Source organism: Fibroporia radiculosa (genome assembly GCF_000313525.1).
Source record: "Fibroporia radiculosa TFFH 294 genomic supercontigs, scaffold1173, whole genome shotgun sequence".
Classification (NCBI taxonomy): Eukaryota; Fungi; Basidiomycota; class Agaricomycetes; order Polyporales; family Fibroporiaceae; genus Fibroporia; species Fibroporia radiculosa.
In genome coordinates, this window is record NW_012133274.1 from 3,223 (window position 1) to 25,202 (window position 21,980).

The 21,980-nt window shown below is 50.2% G+C and overlaps 8 protein-coding genes across 8 annotated transcripts; 4 read left to right on the plus strand and 4 right to left on the minus strand.

Annotated features, from left to right (window-relative positions):
• Window positions 1-438: 438 nt before the first annotated feature.
• Window positions 439-1,709, plus strand: FIBRA_02320 (uncharacterized protein; the record flags this gene model as incomplete). The annotated part of the gene is made up of 5 exons (XM_012324183.1): window positions 439-493; window positions 565-851; window positions 915-1,236; window positions 1,290-1,480; window positions 1,611-1,709. 5 exons carry the CDS (start codon window positions 439-441, stop codon window positions 1,707-1,709), a joined length of 954 nt encoding a protein of 317 aa, XP_012179573.1.
• A 389-nt stretch (window positions 1,710-2,098) lies between these two features.
• On the minus strand, window positions 2,099-4,498 carry FIBRA_02321 (uncharacterized protein; the record flags this gene model as incomplete). The annotated part of the gene is made up of 9 exons (XM_012324184.1): window positions 2,099-2,160; window positions 2,236-2,349; window positions 2,412-2,560; window positions 2,613-2,701; window positions 2,756-2,984; window positions 3,038-3,280; window positions 3,345-4,000; window positions 4,061-4,220; window positions 4,284-4,498. 9 exons carry the CDS (start codon window positions 4,496-4,498, stop codon window positions 2,099-2,101), a joined length of 1,917 nt encoding a protein of 638 aa, XP_012179574.1.
• A 356-nt stretch (window positions 4,499-4,854) lies between these two features.
• Window positions 4,855-5,785, minus strand: FIBRA_02322 (uncharacterized protein; the record flags this gene model as incomplete). Its single annotated transcript, XM_012324185.1, has 6 exons — window positions 4,855-4,952; window positions 5,005-5,169; window positions 5,226-5,341; window positions 5,401-5,514; window positions 5,567-5,728; window positions 5,781-5,785. 6 exons carry the CDS (start codon window positions 5,783-5,785, stop codon window positions 4,855-4,857), a joined length of 660 nt encoding a protein of 219 aa, XP_012179575.1.
• A 1,161-nt stretch (window positions 5,786-6,946) lies between these two features.
• On the plus strand, window positions 6,947-10,664 carry FIBRA_02323 (uncharacterized protein; the record flags this gene model as incomplete). The annotated part of the gene is made up of 13 exons (XM_012324186.1): window positions 6,947-7,592; window positions 7,628-7,884; window positions 7,941-8,802; window positions 8,857-8,960; window positions 9,013-9,105; window positions 9,163-9,320; window positions 9,373-9,613; window positions 9,665-9,775; window positions 9,826-9,903; window positions 9,959-10,078; window positions 10,133-10,208; window positions 10,262-10,498; window positions 10,564-10,664. 13 exons carry the CDS (start codon window positions 6,947-6,949, stop codon window positions 10,662-10,664), a joined length of 3,084 nt encoding a protein of 1,027 aa, XP_012179576.1.
• Window positions 10,665-11,732: 1,068 nt separating this feature from the next.
• On the minus strand, window positions 11,733-12,234 carry FIBRA_02324 (uncharacterized protein; the record flags this gene model as incomplete). The annotated part of the gene is made up of 2 exons (XM_012324187.1): window positions 11,733-12,071; window positions 12,130-12,234. 2 exons carry the CDS (start codon window positions 12,232-12,234, stop codon window positions 11,733-11,735), a joined length of 444 nt encoding a protein of 147 aa, XP_012179577.1.
• A 547-nt stretch (window positions 12,235-12,781) lies between these two features.
• Window positions 12,782-14,727, plus strand: FIBRA_02325 (uncharacterized protein; the record flags this gene model as incomplete). The annotated part of the gene is made up of 6 exons (XM_012324188.1): window positions 12,782-12,962; window positions 13,013-13,167; window positions 13,282-13,422; window positions 13,484-13,644; window positions 13,703-13,827; window positions 14,312-14,727. The coding sequence occupies 6 exons, from the start codon at window positions 12,782-12,784 to the stop codon at window positions 14,725-14,727; spliced, it is 1,179 nt and encodes a 392-aa protein (XP_012179578.1).
• Window positions 14,728-16,237: 1,510 nt separating this feature from the next.
• Window positions 16,238-17,187, minus strand: FIBRA_02326 (uncharacterized protein; the record flags this gene model as incomplete). The annotated part of the gene is made up of 6 exons (XM_012324189.1): window positions 16,238-16,313; window positions 16,366-16,446; window positions 16,506-16,682; window positions 16,740-16,865; window positions 16,925-17,083; window positions 17,132-17,187. The coding sequence occupies 6 exons, from the start codon at window positions 17,185-17,187 to the stop codon at window positions 16,238-16,240; spliced, it is 675 nt and encodes a 224-aa protein (XP_012179579.1).
• A 3,801-nt stretch (window positions 17,188-20,988) lies between these two features.
• Window positions 20,989-21,869, plus strand: FIBRA_02327 (uncharacterized protein; the record flags this gene model as incomplete). Its single annotated transcript, XM_012324190.1, has 4 exons — window positions 20,989-21,111; window positions 21,170-21,267; window positions 21,320-21,363; window positions 21,415-21,869. 4 exons carry the CDS (start codon window positions 20,989-20,991, stop codon window positions 21,867-21,869), a joined length of 720 nt encoding a protein of 239 aa, XP_012179580.1.
• Between the last annotated feature and the right edge of the window lie 111 nt (window positions 21,870-21,980).

Here is a 21,980-nt window from a genome sequence, read left to right on the forward strand (position 1 = left end):
TCGCGACACATTAGGTAAGCAGCGTGTCCCTTTGCTCATACCACCACCTGAGTTGAGTAGCCACCGTCCGGCATGCCGAGTGATTTGGACAGGTGGGTCGCCCGCAGCCGTGCACGGCGTAGCGCTGCTGACTTTGTCGGATCTGTGCTCGTCTGCCCCACTCACCGCGGCCCAATCGCCCACCCGCCCCGCCGGTCCTTGGTGTTTACAGGCAGATCGAGCAGCTGAATCGATGTGAGCCCATTTCGGAAGAAGAGGTCAAGAGGCTGTGCATAAAGGCACGCGAAATATTAATCGAAGAGGCGAACGTACAGGTCGTCGACTCGCCCGTGACAGTGCGTGCTTTCGTTTCGTGACCGCCCGGATGACCCGGTAACGTTACAGTGATATGCGGCGGCTCAGATATGCGGAGACATCCATGGGCAGTTCTGGGACATGATGGAGCTTTTCAAGGTCGGCGGTTCGTGTCCGGAGACAAATTACTTGTTCATGGGTGCGTGGGCTCCGTCACATCGCGCGACCTTTTCATGAGCACGCAATTAATTCCCCGGACATGCGCCGCAGGCGATTTCGTGGACAGGGGGTTCTACAGCGTCGAAACGTTCCTCCTCCTTCTCGCGTTGAAGGTGCGGTATCCCGAACGGATCACGTTAATCCGAGGAAACCATGAGTCGCGTCAAATCACCCAAGTTTACGGATTTTACGACGAATGTCAGCGAAAATACGGCAGTAGCAATGTGTGGCGATGGTGCTGCGAAGTGTTCGACTACCTCGCCCTGGGCGCCATCGTCGACGGCCGGGTGTTTTGTGTGCACGGTGGCCTCAGCCCAATTCTGCAGGGCATCGACCAGGTGGGAGTTGCACGAGTCCCCTCTCACCCCGCCTTCTCATGCGCAGTCCCATGGGACGCATAGATTCGGGCCATCGACCGCAAGCAAGAGGTGCCGCATGATGGCCCAATGTGCGACTTGCTCTGGTCGGATCCTGACGGTGAGTCTTTACCCGTCGCCTGGGACGACGAATGTGCGCCGCGGAATTTTTCGCTGATATGCCGTCCCGGCGGTGAAGATATCACTGGCTGGGGCCTATCTCCCCGCGGTGCAGGCTTCCTCTTCGGCGCGGACATCACCAAGGCGTTCGCCCACCATAACGCCATCGACTTGATCGCTCGGGCGCACCAGCTTGCCATGGAGGGATACAAGCTGATGTTCGACAAGACCATTGTGACAGTGTGGAGTGCGCCAAACTACTGTTATCGGTGAGTTCCGCTTCACCGAATGCCAATTAAGGTCTATCACCGTCTTCCGTAATTGCTGGCCTTTCCGGCCACGGGCTATTACGTTCAGCGTTTCTCTCGTGTTCTGCGGCGGTCCGGTCTCACACCACCCTCCCTATTCCCAGGTGCGGGAACGTGGCTTCCATCTTGGAGCTCGACGACAACCTCGGCCAGGAATACAAGGTTTTCGGACACGCGCCATCGGTGAGTGGTGATGGCCTCTCGTGTTTTTTTTTCAGCTTCCCTTCCTGCGGTGGCATTTCCGCTTTCTTGGCGCTCTTCGACGCCGCGGCTAGCTTCGAGTCTTCTCGGGCGTATTCTCATGTCAATCTAGACTGTTCGACGCGCTCTGAGCAAACGGCTAACCCTTTTGGCTCCTCAGGATGTACGCACAATACCTGCAAAGCGGCCTCCTGCGGATTATTTCCTCTAGTGGTATGGACCACCAATGACGCATCATTCACTGGTACAGAAGCTGCGCCGCATCTCCTGCGCCCTATTGATTGATCCCCAGCACCTGGAAACCGAGGAAGGTCCTGATAAACGCGATAAAAGTTGTATCGTACGGTGTTCTGCCATAGCGCTAATTCCCTTTTCATTCCGGCGTGTCGGAGAACTGATTCATTGCAAGCGCACGTCTACATGACATTGATACAACGCGACCGATATAGAATGTATATGCGAGTAGTAGGGCATCGGAAATGCATGTCGTGGTATGGTAGCGGTAGAAAAACAAGTGTTGGCACAAAAATGCGGCTACAAACATGCGCGCTAACGACACATAATCTAATCGTAACATTCATGCAATGGAACAATGTCCGCTTAAGTCTTACTCTTGGTCGTGGTCTTGCTAAACAGCTTCGCCTTCTCAAGCGCGGCGTAACCTGTATTATAGCGTCAATCAGCCAATTTGTCCCACACATTGATGTTAGCGAGCAAGTGTCAATGAAAATACGCACTGTGCTTGACTAAAAGGTTCTTGTAGTCCACAATGGTGATATCTTCTTTCGTCAGATTCTTAATCTTGCGGCTTTTCACTTCCCACAGTTCGTCGGCGACTTGGGAAATTAAACCTGTTCGGGAAACAGATGTGAGCAGGAGAGAATTCCATGCGTGTGGAGAAACGGATCCGTACGGAAGTCGTGAGACACAATCACTACACCCCCCTCAAACTCTTTAATCGCCCGTGCCAAGGCATCGATCGAGGCCATGTCCAAGTGGTTCGTCGGCTCGTCAAGCAACAGGATATGTGGGTGCTCCATGGCAAGCTGGGCAAACACAACACTGCGGGAGGTGTGTCAGAAGCGGCCCCCGACAAGTAACTCGTATTACTCACCGATTCCGCAGACCGTCTGATAACTGCTTGATCGGCGAAGTTTGGTGTGAGCCCGAGAGACCGAAACGACCTAATTGCGCACGCCATGCCTATGTAAGACGATATGAGCGTCGTGACGCGTCTACCTCACTAGTGAAACAAACCTGGAGATCCTTGTCCGGATACTTCTCTGCATACAGGGACTGGAAGTGTTCTATTGGCGCCTTTTGGTACGGGAGCTGATCCGCAGAATGTTGAGAGTATTTGGCGAGTTTGAGGTTTACGTGTCGCGAGACTGTTCCTTCGCAGGGCTGCAGAGCACCGGTAATGAGGTTCAGAAGCGTCGATTTTCCTGTACCGTTCTGGCCGACGATAGCCACCCGCGACTCCATACTAAAACATGACGGTAAGCACGTCGTGCCCACAAAACAACAAAACTCTCGTACTCGATACCGAACGACAGGTTCTGATACAAATAATCTTCTTTCCTCCCAGAATACGAAAACGCGACATCGTTGAAGGCAAGGATGGGAGGGGGAAGCTTTGATATATCCTCAAAGTTGAAGCGTAAAGGCCTGGGCACCTCGATCTTCTCAATCAGACCGGCAGCCTCCATCTTGTCGATGATCTTCTGCTTAGATTTCGCTTGCTTGACCAAGTTCGCGTATGTTCCCGCCGATGCGATAAATCTAGGGATGGAAAGGACGGCGTCGATGAATAATCGATAAACCAAAGAGATTGGCAGGGACGCACTTCTTGATGTGCGCGATTTCATCTTGCTGCTTCTGGTACGCCTTCATCTGGTTGACTTCGTTTTCCTGTTTTGTTCGCACGTAGGTGGAGTAATTTCCACCATAGTAGACGAGCTTTTTCTTCATCGTCAGATCCATGATATTCGTGCACACAGTGTCCATGAAATCCTGCGAGTGCGACGTGATCACCAGGATGTGATTGTACATAGACAAGTACGCCTCCAGCCACACAACGGCCTCGAGATCAAGATGGTTAGTCGGCTCATCCAACAGCAGCAGGTGGGGCTTAACGAAAAGTGCACGAGCAAGGGCGACGCGCATTCGCCAGCCACCACTCATATCCTTCGTGGGGCGCTGCATCATCTGTTGGCTAAATCCAAGACCATGCAAGATACTGCCGGCTTTGGCCTCGAACGTGTTTGGATCCATTTCCTCCAGCTCTTCGTATGTCGCTTCAAGGGCAGCCTCATCAATTTCGTCAGCGACAGAGAGATCCTCGATTCGCTGCTCAAGCCGAGCGACCTTCTCCTTAGCAGATTTGACAATGTAGTCGACGGCGTTCACATCCGAAGGTTCTGCCTCGCCTCGGACAAGGTAAATATCAATGTGATCAGGAATCTCGATGTCTCGTTCAGCAATTGATTGCAAGAATGTTGACTTGGAAGGGGTGTGTAATTAGCTTGTTGGAGGCAGGCATTAAAAAGTGAAGTTACGCACCTTTCCCGAACCGTTATCTCCCAGCAAGCCGTACCGTTGACCATAGTTCAGCGACACCTCCGCACCTTCGATGAGCAGACGTCCGTGGAATGACAGGGTGTAAGAATCGAACTTGATGTCGCGGCCCTTGGGATCGGAAACGAGCACGCCTGCCGCACTCCTATGGTACATAATCAAGCGATGAGCGGTCCGGAGACAGATCGCGCAGGATAGGGCAGCTCACCGGTCCGTTGCAAGTTGCAGCTTCGCCATCGATGTGAGGTCTTCCTGGCTGGTTGCTGCCGACAAGCTGGTCAGAGGGGTGGACACAGAGCTGCCATTAACGGAGCCTGAGGGTGTGGTCGTCGAGGTGGACGCATCAGTTCCAAATTTTCCTTTGGCTGCCTGCTTTGCAGCCTTTTCTGCAAGGCGCTTTTGTTTTGAAGCAGAGGGGGGCATCGTCGCGGTAGGAGTGAAAGAGCGAGGCAGATCTTGCGGCTCGCGTCCTGCAGTATCGATCCGGTGGCGCGGCCTCAAATTTCCGCTTAGCTGAGCCTGAATCCCATACGAGGCAATTCTCATTCAAAGAAATTCATGCATACATATGTCATATAAAAAGCATGATTATCCGTCTGTACATCATTCGAATATAGCTACAGTGGAGAGTGTGGTAGAAAGTCAACGAGATATCGCAACCAGTGTTGCATAGGCTCCCAATCGGCTGTGGGCCGTTGGTGAAAGCGTGCGGGCTCATGTTTTGCATTGCAACCCTGACAAACGATGTCCCTGTTTTCTCCCCCAAAGCGACCTCTACCCTAGAACAGCCGGACGGGCTTGCCCATCGTGGTCTTAATGTGCAGTGACTTGACGTTCTGCCAGTTCTTCTTGAGCAAACTCACAAGGAAGTTGATGCCTTGAGAAAAAAATGAATAATGTCTCTCGGAAGGTTCTCACGGATAACATACTCAGCATGACATTTCCGAGCACTTGGTCGTCAGTCATTGAGATGTGGCCTACGGCAACGCCGAGACATAGGACCTTCTTCAGCTGGAACTTGATCGTGGAGCGAACCTCGGTGAGCTTGTTGGAAAGGTCCTCTGCGTGGGACACCGGTGTAGGGAATTTCCCAGCTGCAATTGAGCCGCTATCTAAACAATGCCCTCGAGAATCGCCCGAAGTGACGCACCCTTCGAGAGACCGGGGCCGAGCAGACGAGGAATCTGCTTGATCAAGGTCTCAGAGGCAAGGAAAGCATCGTACTTCTTCGCCAGCTTCTTGACTAGCTTCTTATTTTTGTTGAGCCTTTCAATCGGGGTAAGGATGTCAGCGTTTCGAACGTGAGCCTTGAAAGACGTACACACTTTTTCAAGTCATCAACACTCATGTACTCCAAATCAATCTGTTTTGCACGATCGATGTCTGCGGCGTCAGCGAGAATGCAGATGGACATGCGGGGACGAGGGACATTCGGGAGCCTGACGATCTACGAATTAGTGCACGAAAGCGGTACAGCAAAAGTCTACATACTTGACTGTGCCAGAGAAACGCTTGTCACGCTGAGGGTCGTAGTTCTTCAAACCAATCTGCAACTCGATTGTCTCAACGAAGTTGCGCTTTTTATCGCCGTTGGCCTCGGCGAGGAGCTCCTTCACAGAGCCTCGAACGCTAGATACCACGAGTTTGGAACCGCTATAGCAGCATCGTATCAATAGTTACCGAGTACAGCAGGAAGATAATTCACCTCATTTTGTTGTTGCCGCACGCTTATAGCCCAAGTTAGAGTGTGAGTGAGTTACAATCCTCGAAAGTTACGTCGATAGGCCGGACGCGCCATCCGGCAGCTGCCGAAGAGCTATACAGTTGCAGTTATTATATCATTTTCTGCCTGTTTCGTCACCTTGTACGTCTTATGTAAGACTCGATGACTTACCTATGATCTCCTTCACCGTAGATTCTAATTCGCAGTTTCGTGCTTTCATCGTCTGATTTGGTCTAGTTGACGCGGATTTCATGCATGGATTGCATGAACATCCATTCTCTCAGCTTCCGTTTGGTCTGCACCATTCGCATACATTTGTCATCGTGATCTACGCCGAACGGGGCTACTCTCGGAAGTGCAACTCAGATTTAATAACGAGGAAAGTGCGTTAAGCTTCATTTTCTTCCTTCTCTTGTAAGAAGAAATACTCGGTGCCATAAAGTGCCGATGATGCCAATGTGGATCCCACTAGAAAGAGAGGGACCACGTGTCGCGGAGCAGTCAAGGATTTGCGCATATTAACAAACAGGTAAGTGAGGGACCACGCTAGTTGTGCTGTCAGTAGATTCTGAAATTCAAGATACTTTGGAAATATACCCGTGCTTATCCCACTGCCGTTTCGAGCATCTCCACAGGCGAGAACATATCCTGCCCCGGAGAAGATTGCTCCGAATCCTAGTCGAAACATCAACGGTGGTAAGAGAGGATTCGGTGGAACGACGGAGGATGCGAAGACTATTCAGTTGTCAGAGGGAATAGTTGGTCGTATATAAACAATTAGGCAGCTCACATATTCCTGCTACGCTCCATATGGGTGCACTGCCGAATGTTCAAGCTGATCAACAAAGTAGGTGAGGTTACACGGACACTCACGGAGAATGAGAATAGGATCGGATCAGAGATACAAGTTGGCTTGATGAGCTGGTCATATTGAGGGATGTGTTTCCAGACATAATCGAGTGTTGAATTACATTGAATGGCACAGACAATTGTCGGGAATTCACAGCGGAGATATTGCAGTGACGCCCATTTAATCCGAACTTGGAAATCACGGCTCAACTCGTCATGAGCAGTCTTAGGACCTGCCCGTCGCCTCGCACATCCTCCCCACATTCAATCCACGCCTTCCTCGTCGTGTTCATGCGTCCATGTCATCGCCTAAGTCTAACGGTCTCGACGAGAAACAGTCCGACACGCTGGCGACAGGCTCGGAAGGCGCTGTGAGTGATGTAGGAGACGATGACCCCAATATCAGCAGTCCCGAATCGAATAGCTCAAGTATTGACGCGGACGCGAGGCAAGATGCTGAAAAGGTACCTGCACTTCAGGGCATCCGACCAGACGGTAAGGAGGCATCAGAAGACGGAGACAGCGAGGGCAGTTTTGATGAGGACGAGGATGATTCCGAAGACGAGGACGACGACGAGCCAGCGCTCAAGTACGAGCGTTTAGGCGGAATTACACAAAGTCTTCTACAAAAGGGCTCTATATCTGTCCTGGCTCATGCGAACCAACGACTAGTTCGTACCTTTGCGTTATTCTTCTCCTTCCACGTTGTAATTCCTCTCCAGGCCTTGGGTACGCACGACGGCATGCTTCATGTACTCGACCTGTCCGGTACCCATGTGAAGTCGTTTGAGGCGCACAGTGCGTACGTGACAGATATTTCTATGGACCTCAGCGCCGAGTGGATAGCTACGACGTCGATAGACGGTGAGACCTCTGTTATTTATGTTGATTCGTTCGTCAGGGTGGCTTCGATCGCTACATCTCGAATCTCAGACGAGTTCCCTCGTACGATGCTCTTACTTACTTGACATATATATCAGGTCAAGTTGTCATACATTCGGTCTCTACTTCTGAATCTCAGACTTTCAGAGCAAAACGCTCTCTCCGCTCAGTTGCTCTCGAACCGAATTTTGCCAAGAGTGGTACTCGGTCGGTTGTCTATGGCGGAATGGAGGGGTCGTTGGTTTTGCAAGAAAAGGGATGGCTGGGATACAAAGAGACCGTTCTGCACTCCAACGAAGGCCCTGTATGGAAGGTGCGATGGCGAGGTAGGTTGATCGCATGGGCGAACGACTTGGTATGCAACCATGGAGTGTAAAGCGGGCTTGCTCACTAATTGTTTTTGATGTACAGGGCGTGAAGATTTACGATACCGTCTCGCAGACGCGCATTACCTTCATTGATAGGCCTGCAGATAGCCCACGAGCAGACTTATTTGGATGCACTCTGCATTGGCAAGACGACTCTACTCTACTCGTCGCCTGGGCAGACCAAATCAAGGTTGCGCGCATCCGGGCACGACCGAGGACTGTCACCACGTCGTCTTCCGCCAATTTGCCACCGTATCTGGTTGAGGTCACAGCTGTCTTCCAGTTAGATTGTATGGTCGCCGGAATAGTCCCACACCCTTTGACGTCTTCACCACCAACATTAATTCCTAGCTCTGCAAGTGTCACCTCTACGCCCTCGTCTCATCAAACGACAGAGGCGATGGCCCCATCTACGATGCAAACAGCACCACCGCCTCCGCTTACAGCATTTTTACTTTTAGCATACTCGCCTCCGGACACGTCCCTACTTACAGGCAATGAAGCTACATCAAACCGTGACGAGCAGGCTCGCAAGGCTGCTGAACGTCCAGAGCTTCGAATCGTTTCACGTGGCGGTGAAGAGTTGGCCTCGGATGCGCTAGGCATTTCCAACTACGAGCGATGGGGTTGCAACGACTATCATCTTGTAGAGGTAGAGGCAGGAGCTGTGACAGGAGGTGCGGATAACAGATACTATATCGTGGTCAGCCCGAAGGATGTGGTAGTGGTGAAGCCGCGGGATTGGAGGGATCATGTTGCGTGGCTAGTCGAGCGGAAGAGGTATGAGGAAGCGTTGGACGAGATCGAACGACAGGCTGGGATGGGTATCGCAGGCGGTCCCGGTGAAGAAGCCGTAGATGCGGTCGACATTGGACAACGGTATATCGAGCATTTGGTCAGCGAAGGTACACATACCCCATTCGTTTCTTGATCTGCGCATGTGGCTTAGAATTTGTTAGGCGAGTTTATCAAGGCAGCACGTCTATGTCCGAAAGTCTGTGGACAAGACGTGAAGCGATGGGAGGACTGGATCTTCTTCTTTGCCCAGAAGCTCCAACTGCAGGTACGCCTGGTAACAATCACTATTTCCTCCATTGACAATGACTTCGAATCAGGCTATAATCCCCTACGTACCTACTGATGCTCCCACTTTGGGCCATTTGGTCTATGAGATGATTATGGCCTATTATCTGGCAAATGATCGACAGGTTCGTACTATCTGTTCAAGTCAAGTCTGGAGCTCGCCAATATGTGAATAATTGTAGATGCTGCTTCAAACAATCAAGAGCTGGCCCAAGGGTATATATGACATTTCCGCTGTCATTGTTGCGGTGCAAGCGGAGCTCGATCGTTCCCCGTCGTCCTCCTCTGCGAGAACCACTTCGTCGGAGACAGTGTTACTCATGGAATCACTGGCAGAGCTGTGAGAATTCATATTGGTCTCATTCCTTACATCCCCTAATGAAATACATCAGCTACACCAATAACCGTCAGCCCGGAAAGGCCCTGCCTTTCTTCCTCCGTCTGCGGCGTCCAAATGTCTTCGACCTCATTCGGGAAAATAACCTCTTCACTGCGGTTCAAGATCAAGTCCTTCTGCTGGTCGAATTCGATCATGAACTCATGGAGATACGCAAGAAGGGTGGCGAAGATGTCGACTTTGACCATAACAGCACCGCTATCATACTTCTCGTGGATCACATCCACTCGATTCCCGTTAGTTTCTATCTGTTGTCTCGCTCAAGACTACTCACCTCAGGGCTGTAGATAGGGCGTGTTGTGCAACAGCTCCAAAGCCGTCCCTACTATCTTTACATGTACCTCGACGCCCTCTTTCATAAGGATCCTCAGCTCACTTCGGACTTCGCAGACGTTCAGGTTCGTTTGCGATCTTGTTTTTTCTTCTCGGCATTGTTCATCTTCTTCAGGTCAAACTGTATGCCGAGTATGCTTCTGACCACTTGATCGACTTCTTGAGAGCAAGCAATTACTATAGCTTGGAGGAGGTGATGACATTTCTGCGCGTATGATCTGCGGCTGACGGACCAGGCTTATTCCTAGGCATACAACATTTGTAACGATCGAGATATGGTCCCTGAGATGGTATTCCTTCTAGGCCGAATGGGGAACAACAAGAAGGCTCTTACCCTCATCATTGAACGCATGGGAGATGTCAATCGAGTAGGTCGTTGTCTATCCTGCTGTGAGATATTAACTGAAGGTATCGCCATCCAGGCTATTGACTTCGCGAAGGGGCAACATGATGATGACTTATGGGAAGATCTGCTCAGATATTCGGAAACTCGCCCATGTAAGTCTTTCTTTGGTTGTTCGTGCCACGCTACCAACCGCTTTTCGGTTTAGCGTTCATCCGAGGCCTTCTTGAGAATGTCGGAGCCGAGATTGACCCAATCAGGTTGATCAGACGCATCAAGAACGGGCTGGAAATACCTGGTCTCAAGGGTGCCCTGATAAAGATTCTCCATGACTTTAATCTCCAGACATCGCTCCTTGAAGGGTGTCAGATGATTCTCGACGGAGACTGTGCTGAACTTGCACGTCATCTGCATCGGAATCAAACAACGGGCTTTTTTATAAGTTGTGAGTTTGTTTCCACCTTCGCGAAGTCATTGATAGACATGATCACTTATACCCTATTAGCTCAGACATTATGTCCCGTATGCAGTCTTCCCTTACAACAGTACCCGCACGACTTTATGTTGCTCTATATGTGCCGACACGTAGTTCATTTACATTGTGTTCCTAACGATGGTCCCACAAGTCAATTGGATTATCGTTCGATAGGTTTAGATGTCGGGAACCATCAAGGTATAGGAGGGAAAATTGCGCTGTGAGTACTATCGCGGCGTCTGTGAACCACTGACTGAGCTTCATCATAGCACTGCTCTGATTAGAGCCAAGGTTCCACGCGGATGTCCTGTGTGCCGGAAACAGAGAGCATGACGGCGGCGTAGTCGTTGCACCATTCACTTCCTGTCGCGTGCCGAAGTTTACCGTTTCAACAGAGGAGATGACGTAGCGTCCTGTTCCAATGAGAATAGTGACTCGAGTGCCTCGTCGTTGGAATACCTCTAACTCGATCCAGCTTTACTATGAGTAGGGACCAACACACTGTCTTATTCATATGGATACCCTTGAATATATATACTCGGATCTTTACGGGCACATGAGAGCACTCGTGGCATTCACTTCGACCGCCTTCATTACGCTCATGCTATGTGAAGCCCTCATGAGTAAGCATACATTCATGGAACCATGCACTACGTGTCATGTCAGCTTCTCTCATCCTGAAAGTGTGGAAGTAATAGTTGGCCCACATGATATTTAGAAATGCTAAAGCGACAGTGGCTGAAGAAATGCCGAACTGCTCCTCAATGCATGTCGCACCTAACTTCATAAATTTGATAGTCTCGATGGCACTGAACATGAAGATCACGATAGGTAAACAGGCGCCGTCAAGGGAGCATGTAAGGACGGCCGATTAGAGCCTCCAACATGTACATATATCACCAGTTTCAAGTCGAAATGTGAAGGATCCCACTCGCGACCGTTGTACGCGCCGTGTCACGCAAATAACATAGATGATGATGATTGATGGTAATATCACTGAGACGAGACTACCGCTACAATGGAATGAATGTAGGGAGACACCGAAGCTACGAAGGATCAAGTCAGTGAATGGTCAAGAGACACGGACAGTGAATGATCAAATCAGAAGTGTATAATGATTCCGGATAGACTATTTCCTCACAATTAAGATCGGTAGAGGGAGTCTATTTGTCATCTCGAGAACGACTGAGACTTGAACTCACTTTTAGCGGTTCTTGAAGTAGTCCAAAAGGACGTGAAGACCCTCGCTCTCTGTACCATAATCCTTGACAACGACACAAGAGCAGCCCACGACCTTGCGCGGGTTGCCCTCGCGATCAATTTTGCAGAGGCCCGCCCAAGTACCGAGAACCTTCGCATCCCCGACTTTGATGAGGTTGATCTTGTGCTCGGCGCAGAGAGCTTCAATAAGCTTGATGTACTCGGCTTCCGTGCAGGTCTCGACGAGGACGCAAAGGTGCGCCTGGCGCTTGTCAAGAGCCTTGGCACACTCACGAAGACCACGGGCAAGACCATCGTGGACAAGGGCATTCTTCAGAACTTGCTAATACGTGGAGATTATTCTTCAGTATACGTGTGGGAGGGGCTTTTCATAAACATACCTGAAGTGCCTCTTCCACCGAAAGCTTTCCCTTGGGAGCCTCAGCGGGAGCCTCGACCTCGACGGTGGTCTCGTCGACCTGAATTTCATCTCCAGCGTCAGACATCCTGCCATGCATGTACGATGAGCTAGGTAGTTGAGATACAGTGGAAGAAAACACAGACTTTTGTTATTTAGGTTTCCGAGGGATCCGATGTCTTCGTCCGCTTTCGTTGATGCTAAGGAAAAATTGAGTTCGCAGTGGCGAAGCTATTTCAAGGATTCAGGCCCCGCACGGTAGTTGCCGAGGTGCTGAGATCTCAGCATTCGCGATCGGCGAGTCCGAACGCCCTCGCAGCCTACGAGCCGCCCTTTGCTCTGCTCCACGATAGACCCTTGCATACGATAGATCTGTTGACATGGTTAGAGAAACAGGACAACGTTTTGAAGCTGTCGTACTCATGTTTCCGTAGAGTTTGGTGTTCCTGCACGCACATGACGGTAGCGAAAGTACGCGCCCTTCTAACTTTGGACGCGCGGTATGGCAGTAACTGTATTTTCGTTGCACAGCTCATTCAGACGCGATATGGGGAGTAGCATGGACGCAAGCGGACACGGTTTTGAGCGTAGGAGCTGACGGTTCCATCAAGCAATGGGATTCAACATCTGGCCAAATGTCTCGGACACGACCGGCTCACACATACGGCCTCGTATCGCTCGACGTGGAGCCATCGGGGAAGCGTGTTTTGTATAACAGTCTAGAGGGACTAACGTGCTTGTGGAATATCGACAGCGGGAGTCTGGAGGGCAAGTTTGAGAGTTATGTGAGGTCTGGATCAGAATCAAGCGAGCCATGTGAGTATATGCGATCGGATACTTTCATTTCACACTGAGATCTTGTGTAGCTTGGTCTGTATCTCTTAATCCAAGAGGTGCAACGTACGCCTCTACGGGTGGCACCGGAAATGTTACCATTCATTCAGCAGAGCCGGCTTCATTTGGCGAACGTCGTGCAACTCTCTCGAGCGGGCGCAATAAATTTGGCATGTACTGCAAATATGTGGGTCATTCATATCTGTAAGCCTCTGGGTCACTGCGAGGATGCTTGTGTTCTTGTCTCTATCTTTTTCCGCTGCGGCCTTGATGAGGTTCAGTCTGTACTCATGTTGCACAGGCCCCAGACGGAAGTAGGATAGCAATGTCTTCGGAGTCCGGCCAGATCTACATCTTCGATGCCGCTTCCTCGTCGCTACTGGTGACATATAGCTCGCACGCGATGGCCGTACGATCTTTGGCATGGTCCGCGGACTCCCAGGTATGTCGATTGAGTCTATTCGGGTATGGAGAAGCATGCGGCCTGAGATTTATGTATGCAGCTGCTTCTCTCTGCCTCTGAGGACAAGCGTCTGATTCTACACGACGTGCGAGCATCGCCGTCTGGAAAGCCCGGATCGGGAGCTGTTGCAACACTTGCGGGCCATTCCTCCTGGGTGCTGAGCACAGACATTTCACCAGACGGACGATTAGCGGTATCAGGGTGAGGCGTATGCTAATAGAATCCAAGTGTTCATTTACTATCAATCGCTATTATCAAGGTCCGCAGACAAAACTGTCAAAACATGGGATCTTGCCGCTCGCGCGGCTGTATCAACCATTCAAGATACTGGCGAAGTATGGAGTGTTGCGTGGCGTCCTCGACCGTCAGGACAAAATGCTGCTGGTGCGTTCGTGACCGGGGGTGAAGATGGAGTTGTGAGATGGTGGAGAGCTGCTGATTCAGGGTCGTAATATCATCTGTGATTGTCGCCGTCGACGCCTGTGCAGTCATATCTTGGTCATACTTTAGGAATGCACAAGTGATCGCTCAAGTTTTTCGTCCTGCATTGACGATGTAAATATCAGTAATTGCTGCAGTAGACATAGCCTCCGTTCGAATTATAGCCTCGGCCGGTGGAGATCAGCCAGTGTCTAAGTACGTCCCTCCATCCCTTAACTGGAGCTTAGTCTGGAACGGCGTTCCACTTCCACACGTGACGACTGGACTTCAGTTATGCAGCTTGAACTTCAAGTGCGTCAAAGTTCGTGACTAGTTCATTTCGAACAGTCTTCATACGCCTTGCGATAAATCTAATATAGGATGGCTGCTATTCCACTGTTTTATCGACTCTTCTTTCTGTATATCGAACCGCTGTCCGCTCTTGTAGGTTCATTCTATGCAGCAGGAAAACCAGCAGACTACCTCGCCTACCTCTCCTCGTCACCAATCACAGACATCACCTACACAGCCCCTCCCACACCCACCCTGATCTCACTATACCAGCTTTCAAACCTATACCTTCTCTTTGCACTCAACGAACATCTGGTCCTCTCGTCTACATCCAATCGACGCATATGGTGTCGACTCTTGTTTTGTCTGCTCATTGCTGATTTCGGGCATCTTGCTACAATGATCCCGCTCGCGCAGGAGAAGGGCTTTACTGCGGTATTTGTTGATTTCGCGCGGTGGACCGCGATGGAGTGGGGAAGCGTGGGTTTTGTGTATGCAGGCGCAGCCACGAGAATTTCTTTCCTCGTCAAGTTCTGGCTAAGGGGTGACAATGCAGGACTCAAGGAGGATTAAAGTAGCAGTAACTGTGAGCGGGCGCTGCACTGCAATAACCTCCGTTCTCATTCACAGGCTACTGTTCTACAGATGATCGCGGTCCTGACCTGACGGCTCTATCTTCCAACAACGCTACCATGGCTGTATCTTGTCTACCATGCAATGTTTTGTATCCGCTGATGTAGTCGTGCGAGGAGCAAGCTCTCATACTTTCGTAGTTGTGCCTGCAAACCCTAGGTTCCTTACAGCATCAAGGAATTACTTGCTATAGTCCTTAACCAGACAGGGCTCATTTTCCATCTAGTGAGAAGGTACTCGGCGACTGCATGGGGGAGCAGGGCTCGCACAGATCCACTGAGGGCTGAGGAGGACTCTTTGCGCTCATTTGCGTGTCTATATCTGAGATCTTTGTAAACATCAGGGACTAAGTGATGTGGCGATCGCGCTGGTAGACGTGTCGTCATACTGTATACAATATATAACATCAGAAGAACTAGCCCACCGCCAGAGACTTCCGGGAGATTTTACTAAAGGTGCGTTTGTAATGCAACACTTTTGAAGCTTGGCCTTCGCGCGTCTTAGGCTAACTACCACTGACACATCTCACCTGCTACACTGTTGCCTCCTCCTTCTCCCCTCGTCCTTCTGGGAAATTAGAATATTTTGGATCAAGGCGTACATTGCCTCGCTAACATCGGATGCCAGCCGCCTTGAAGTTTCGGCCCAATATCTCGAGTCGCTTTGGAGTCGTCGTTGAAGTGCAACCCTTGGAGCGGTGTAACCACGTGGAATTCAACATGCGGCCTGCCAACTATGCTAAGGACATTTAGTGCAACGAACCACATCATCGCACCTCTCGCCCCTCCGATGCTTTCTCAACAGGGTTGGACAGCCTTCTATTCATCTCGTCCCATATGGGCGGGCCACAACTTCACTTGTCGACTTCAACAGCGAGAGGTGAGTGCAACAGAATGGCCACGCAGTGCATGTCATCAAGGTACCTCACGGCAACTCAAGGTTACCTCAACACAACTCGAATATGCTCAGAAGCGGTTCTCCGTTCAATCTTGATACGGGAAACTTGCGATGCCTTCTTCCTGTAGAAGATTCACGCGCTGATCTATGCCCCCGTTACGGGCAGGCCGTTGAGTCTTACTATTCATAGCTGCCGGAGGATAATTGTATAGGTAAGCGCATGTTGGCTGCTCCGAGTAGATCCTATGGGTAACTTAAGTTTACACACCACACCTAGACCACCTACTTTTATGCGATCGTCCTTGTACTAGGATGAGCACATCATTCTGAAGGTCACGAAATCAGGATATGTCACTCCAGCAGGTGGAAATGATGTATCTTCAATCTAGGCAAGTGCGAACTGCTCAGCGGAGCTTTGACAGCTGAAAACAAAATAATCCACATGGCGTAATCTATCCAAGAAAGGAACATCTTCAGACTCCTACATCTATGGCAAGTCTCGGGGGCATACTCGACAATACATCACGTTGATATCAGCAGAGATGGTTCACACCTACTTTGCCAACAGGGATTGTCTCTCGGCGAGGGCCTTGCTAACAGACTCCCTTGATAGCATGGCATTATGCCACCTGCAGATATCTGTCAATCTGCAGCACCCATAATCAGATACTCAACACTCACTTGTAGACTGCTGGGAAATCCTTCTCAAAATCGAAGCCGCTATAATCCGCAACATGCATTTTAAGTGCTGCGTTGTTCCATCTGCAGAGCAATAAGCAAAGATACCATTTTCATATAGCGGCAATAGCTTGTGCACTCACGGAATGAATGAGAGGTCTGCGATGGTGCATTTTCCGCCAACGAGCCAGTCCTGCTTCGATAGAACACTTTCCAGTACACCGAAGACGCGTATAACTTCTTTCTGGTATCTTTCAATGGCACTAGGAAGCTTCTCGTGGTGGTAAAGTAGAAACCAGCCTGCTTGGCCGAAGTAAGGCCTAGAGATGACACGCTTGTGAGGCTCTTTCACGGTACACATTGTACCATACGCTTACCCCTGACCCGACGCTTGGAAGAATAGCCACTGAAGCTGAGCGACCTTCTCACCGGCATCAGCCATAGAGATCTTATGGGTCGTGTCATACTTCTCCACTAAGTATGTCAAAATTGCATTGGATTCCCTTGTATCGAATTGGTGAGTCCCCGCATGCTCGTCTGTCAGTAGTGCTCGACGACTCACCAAACAACGAAGTCATGATTGCTGTGGTCAACTAAAGTAGGAATTCTGCCGTTCGGGTTGTACTTCAGATGCTCGGGGGACTTCTGCTCGTTTTTGCTAAATTCAAAGTAAATCGTCTCATATTGCAGACCCAACTCGTTCAACACGAAAGCGACTTTCCTATAGAGCAGCTCAGTAAACATAGAATGGAATATGCAAGCTACTTACCAGCCGTTGGGTCCACCAACATGGGAGTACAACGTAAATGGCTTTCCGTGGGACATTGGGTTTTCTAGTTTATGCCCGGATGAACAAGAGTGCGAGTTAGAGGGTGAGTGGGCTGGCGATGTCTGGTAGCTGAGGGGTCTTTTTATAGGGACACGAAAAGAGCGCACCGGGTTGTTTGACATTGGCAACATGAGCCGCTCGCTGCTATGTCAGCAGATAGAGCAGGTGGAGTTGTCAAGCTGTTGTGCTTACAGAGCAGAACTCGCTTGTCGCTCGTATGTGCACATCGTCGTCGGCACCGACTGATGTGGAAACGTAACAGAACCCATGCCCGAGTGATACGGTCAGGGACTCATCGTAGCTAGTGAAGCGCAAAATCAGTCGCAGGCGCCGCACACGACAGCCAACCCAATGCCGATATTTGATACTGGTAAGGGTGCCATACTTGAGCCAAACATATCTCCCCATTCTCTGAATGCAGCTATGTGCGCCCCCTCGGGCATTAAGCACTGTCAGGTCAACTTGGAGCTAACAATATGCAATATTCACTACGCCACGCCTCTGCAACTCTAAATGAAGAACACGATCGTCGCACAATCTGCGACATAGACAGCTGTTCCGAGATTAGCCAAGTTGCAGGCTAACTCGCGCACGCGGAACAGTACCAGTTGTCCGGCGTCCCCACACGGCTACAATTGTAGGTGGTCTGCGTCGCCGCAGCCGTAGCATTTCCCCAACTGCTTCCGCTCCCGAGCATGCTCACTCAGCCTGCGACGACGCCCTTCAGCCCGGTCTTCGCGCCACAACTACCGCCCCCATGCCGCTGGTGCAGCCGCTCTAGTGACAGCCACGCTTGCGCACGCCACCACCGCCGACGCCTGTGCCCGCACCGTGCGGGCTAGGGCCACATAAGCCAGAATCAGAGACGGACACAGCTTTTGCGCGTCCGCCCCTCGTGCTCGCATTCGACGTACTCTTACGCTCGCGCGATGCGTCCCAAGAGCCTCTCGGTGCGCCAGCAGACGGGATGAAGCTCGATGCAAACGTGCTAGATGGGCTGATGTCGCCAGACAAGATAGGGAACGAGTTGATGGTATGACCGGGGCAATGAATGGCACCCACAACGTCCGGCGTCCGCTGGCTGGGGACTATTTGTGCTCCGCCAGCAAGCACTGACAACCCTACCTGGCCCCAGCGTCCCGTGTTCATCCACGAACGTATCATACATGCCTTCCGTCTATCTCATCTTAGCTCATTTCCGCTGTGACCGTCATACTCTTATCTCCCGCAGCTGGATGTCTTGCCCATACCCTGTTTCCTCAGTCCGTGCTCTCGCGCAGACCTTCGTGCTGTCATCGCCGTATCAGTTATATGAGGGGCCGATCGTGCTTTTACGACCGTCACGCCACAGGTCCACGTCTGGTTACATGCGGTTTTGGTTTCGTTATGTTGCTCGGCCCATCTTACTTGTTCCGATTGCATTTTCAGGGGCCTCTGCTATCTCCACGTCCTCGGGAATAGTTTGCACTTCTTGTGTACTAGACGACTTGCGAATGTATAACGATACTCCTGCTCAGTTCCAACGGTCGTCTTACAACGATCTGCATGATAGTGTAGATGGGGGAACGATATCGCCCGGTAAAAACGGGTTCTGAAGGCTAAAACCACAGCTGAACACCTACAATAAGGATCCTCTGTTGATATGCACTGCGCATCATGACTACATTCCCAGATGGCTATATAGTTACACTGTCGCCAGCGAGCCTGGGCATGTTCAATGAAGAGTCGTACGTGTCTTGGATCGTTTCCAGGACAACGGGATTATAAAAAAGCATGTCCAACACAAAAATTTAGACCAAACACGATATAGACTCACCGAAACGACAGTTAAACCTCGCCGCAATGTTTGACGAATCCAACACAAGGCCGACTGAGCCGCGATGGTATCGCTGCTAGGTTACACAGGGGGGTGACTGTGTCTGCAATGGGTGCTGAATGAGCGTGTCCGGTCAGCTGCGACCCCGCAGAGTGTGGACCGTATCTCGCCTGTTGTGCATCCATTGTCCGCGGTTTTCTCGTCACGCACTCTACGTAGGTCATTCGGTCGATGCGTGTGATGCAGGCTGTCCCAAACCTTGCGTGCGCGAAGGAGTACTTCATACCTGCTAATGTATATACGAGAAGTTCGCGTTTGGCTAGCATGTACCCTAGCTATACCTAAGGATATAGTGAGAAGCATGGAGGATCGTGAATAACGGCGTTCGTCGACTACTTAAGGCAAGAGGCGTTGCATCGATTCCATAGATGATCTCTGCAGAGCCCGGCCTGTTTAAATGCGTCTGCTTTTGAAGCAAATATTCGAAATGATATCTAGACTGCCGGTGCCGAGAGCTCAAGAGCTAAGAAAAGCGCGAGATACATGAAAACCGTGACCTCCGCGGGCGCCTTGAAGACTGGAAAAGCGATAGACAACGCAGAATCAGCACTCAATGCCATCAGTAGTTTCGTTGCACCCCTCAAGTCTCTACAAGCGTTTAGCTTGATAGTAAACGAGCTTGCCAACGTACGATTAATTGTTCTCTGCGATCATGTTCAGAATAAATAGTGAAGCGATCGTACTTATCATGCTATCACAAGCGCGTTGCTCCGTCGTTTGCTCCTCCCACTTGCTAATACTCCGGCAGTCCACCGCTATAGCAGTTGCATGCGGGAATAGGACTTTATTATCCAGGCGTGATCACTCCGCCACTGTGATAGGTATGAGGAGGAGTAGCTGCTCTACCGTGACGGTTTTGGACCACGAGTACGAGACACTGCGTGTTTCGTACTCGCTGTTGTTCTATCGTTAGTGTTTGGTTTTTCTGTAGCTACTTATGCATTATGTAGATGAGAGCTCCGAAGCGCCCGACCGCAGGTCGGACGTTGCCGTTGCTGCTGTCCACTAGATACACCGTTACTCGAAATCAGCGATGAAGCAACCGTGTGTAAGCACGGGTATACTAGAAGTTACGTTATAAGTGTGCTTTGAGTGCGGAATGTCCTAGCTTGATCATCCAGCATCGACTACCCCGCTTGCTTTAGTCTTCGTGTGGGACCTCGTTCCTGAATATGAATGTTCTGAACTCCCTGGATCGAATCAAGACCACCACCTTCATGTGCATTTACTCCGAGACTGATCATTGATGAGCCAAAGCAGGCAGAGTGCGACAGAACTTAGTGTATAGAATCTGATATTATTCAATAAACTAGTGCTTGAATCTATCATGATGCTATCCAAGTCTTGTTGATATCAAGCCGCATACGTCGAGGCTCAGCTTCTGTGATGATAATCAACGTGTTGTGGTTAACTCTTCAATGGAGAATGAACACTTGGACCACATTTTCTGGATCTTGTGTTGCTGGGATGGTGATGCATAGATGCGTAATCTATGCAAGCGAGTCATATCATCCCTGTGCATCCCACACTGGTCTTGAGGCGACATATTCTGGATTGACGCGCTAGCGGAGATGGATTGTCAAATTGAGTACTGAGAGGCTATGCATTATTGTCCCGGGAGTAAAATTACAGAAAAAATGCTATCACATCCACAGTCCGAGAAGAAATCAGCCAGCCCCTGCAATGCATCTTGCAAGTGCTCTTTATCCCCTAAAATTTTCTTGACATCGTTGCTGCAAGTTGATGCCAAGTCTTGCGATTGATTGTTAGCGTCATGTCGTTTTTGGTCTTCAGTCGGGAAACCCCACAGGTACGTACCGTCTATTGATTGAAATAACGGGCATTGCCAGCCACTGCGCAATTTTATTTAACAGACGACAGAAGGTATACGCCACGTACAACATCTCGCTCACTGGCCCATATGGAGTCTGCTAGCCCTAACTGCAGTTCGCTGCCCAATGCATTCAACGAGCTATCTTACTTAACCCCGTCTCTAGCACCTGAGTTTCAGCTTGGACGGTACATTCTTGCTGGCTCATTGGGCGTACGTGTTTATCGTGTTGTGGGTATAGATGCCGTACGTTGATTATAATTCATCGAAGGCTATGACCTGGGAGTTGTTGTCAAACCTTTCCAACGATTATCGGCTACTGTTTAAGCATAGACTCGGCTTTCCGACGCTGGTCTACTACATCTCTAGGTGCGTCCTCAGGTGATATCTAGATGAAGGCTTGGATCAAACGTGCACTTAGGCTCTCGACCTTTACATACGCTCTTGTGAGCGTTGTTCTTCAGAGTATGAGTCATGTTGTCTCGATGATATGTTACTGAATCACGGTGTTTACAGCTGCATCGGTCGGCCATTGTCAGGCAATACAGTATATCGATACCATCTTTATGGCTTTATCTGTCTCCACAACTAGCCTCCTCTTCTACTTTCGGATGTCCGCTGTTTACCACAGTAATAAGTATATGATGGGTGCTTACACGATTGTGTGGCTAGGTGTTGTCGCTGGAAGCATGATGCTCATACCTTCCGCGACGGGTGGCGCTATTGGCCCCACAAATTTCTGCATAACGAAGGCGATGGAGATGTATGCCGGTGCAATTGGTGTTTCAGTTCTCCTACACGACACATTCGTTTTCATCGCGATCTCGTGGCGGCTTGTGTTGAATAGCTACCACGAAGTATCCGACTGGAGACGAGTACGGGCATTCCTATACGGTGAATCCCTTCAACCGATCTCAAAAACGTTGTTACGGGATGGCCAATTATACTATGCGTACGTTTTGAATCCATGATCGTAGCTTAAATCTGATCATAATCCCATTTCGATAGGGCAAAAATTGGGTGTAACCTGGTCATCGTTATTTTATTCTACATCACGACACTCTCACTTGCCTACAGGACTT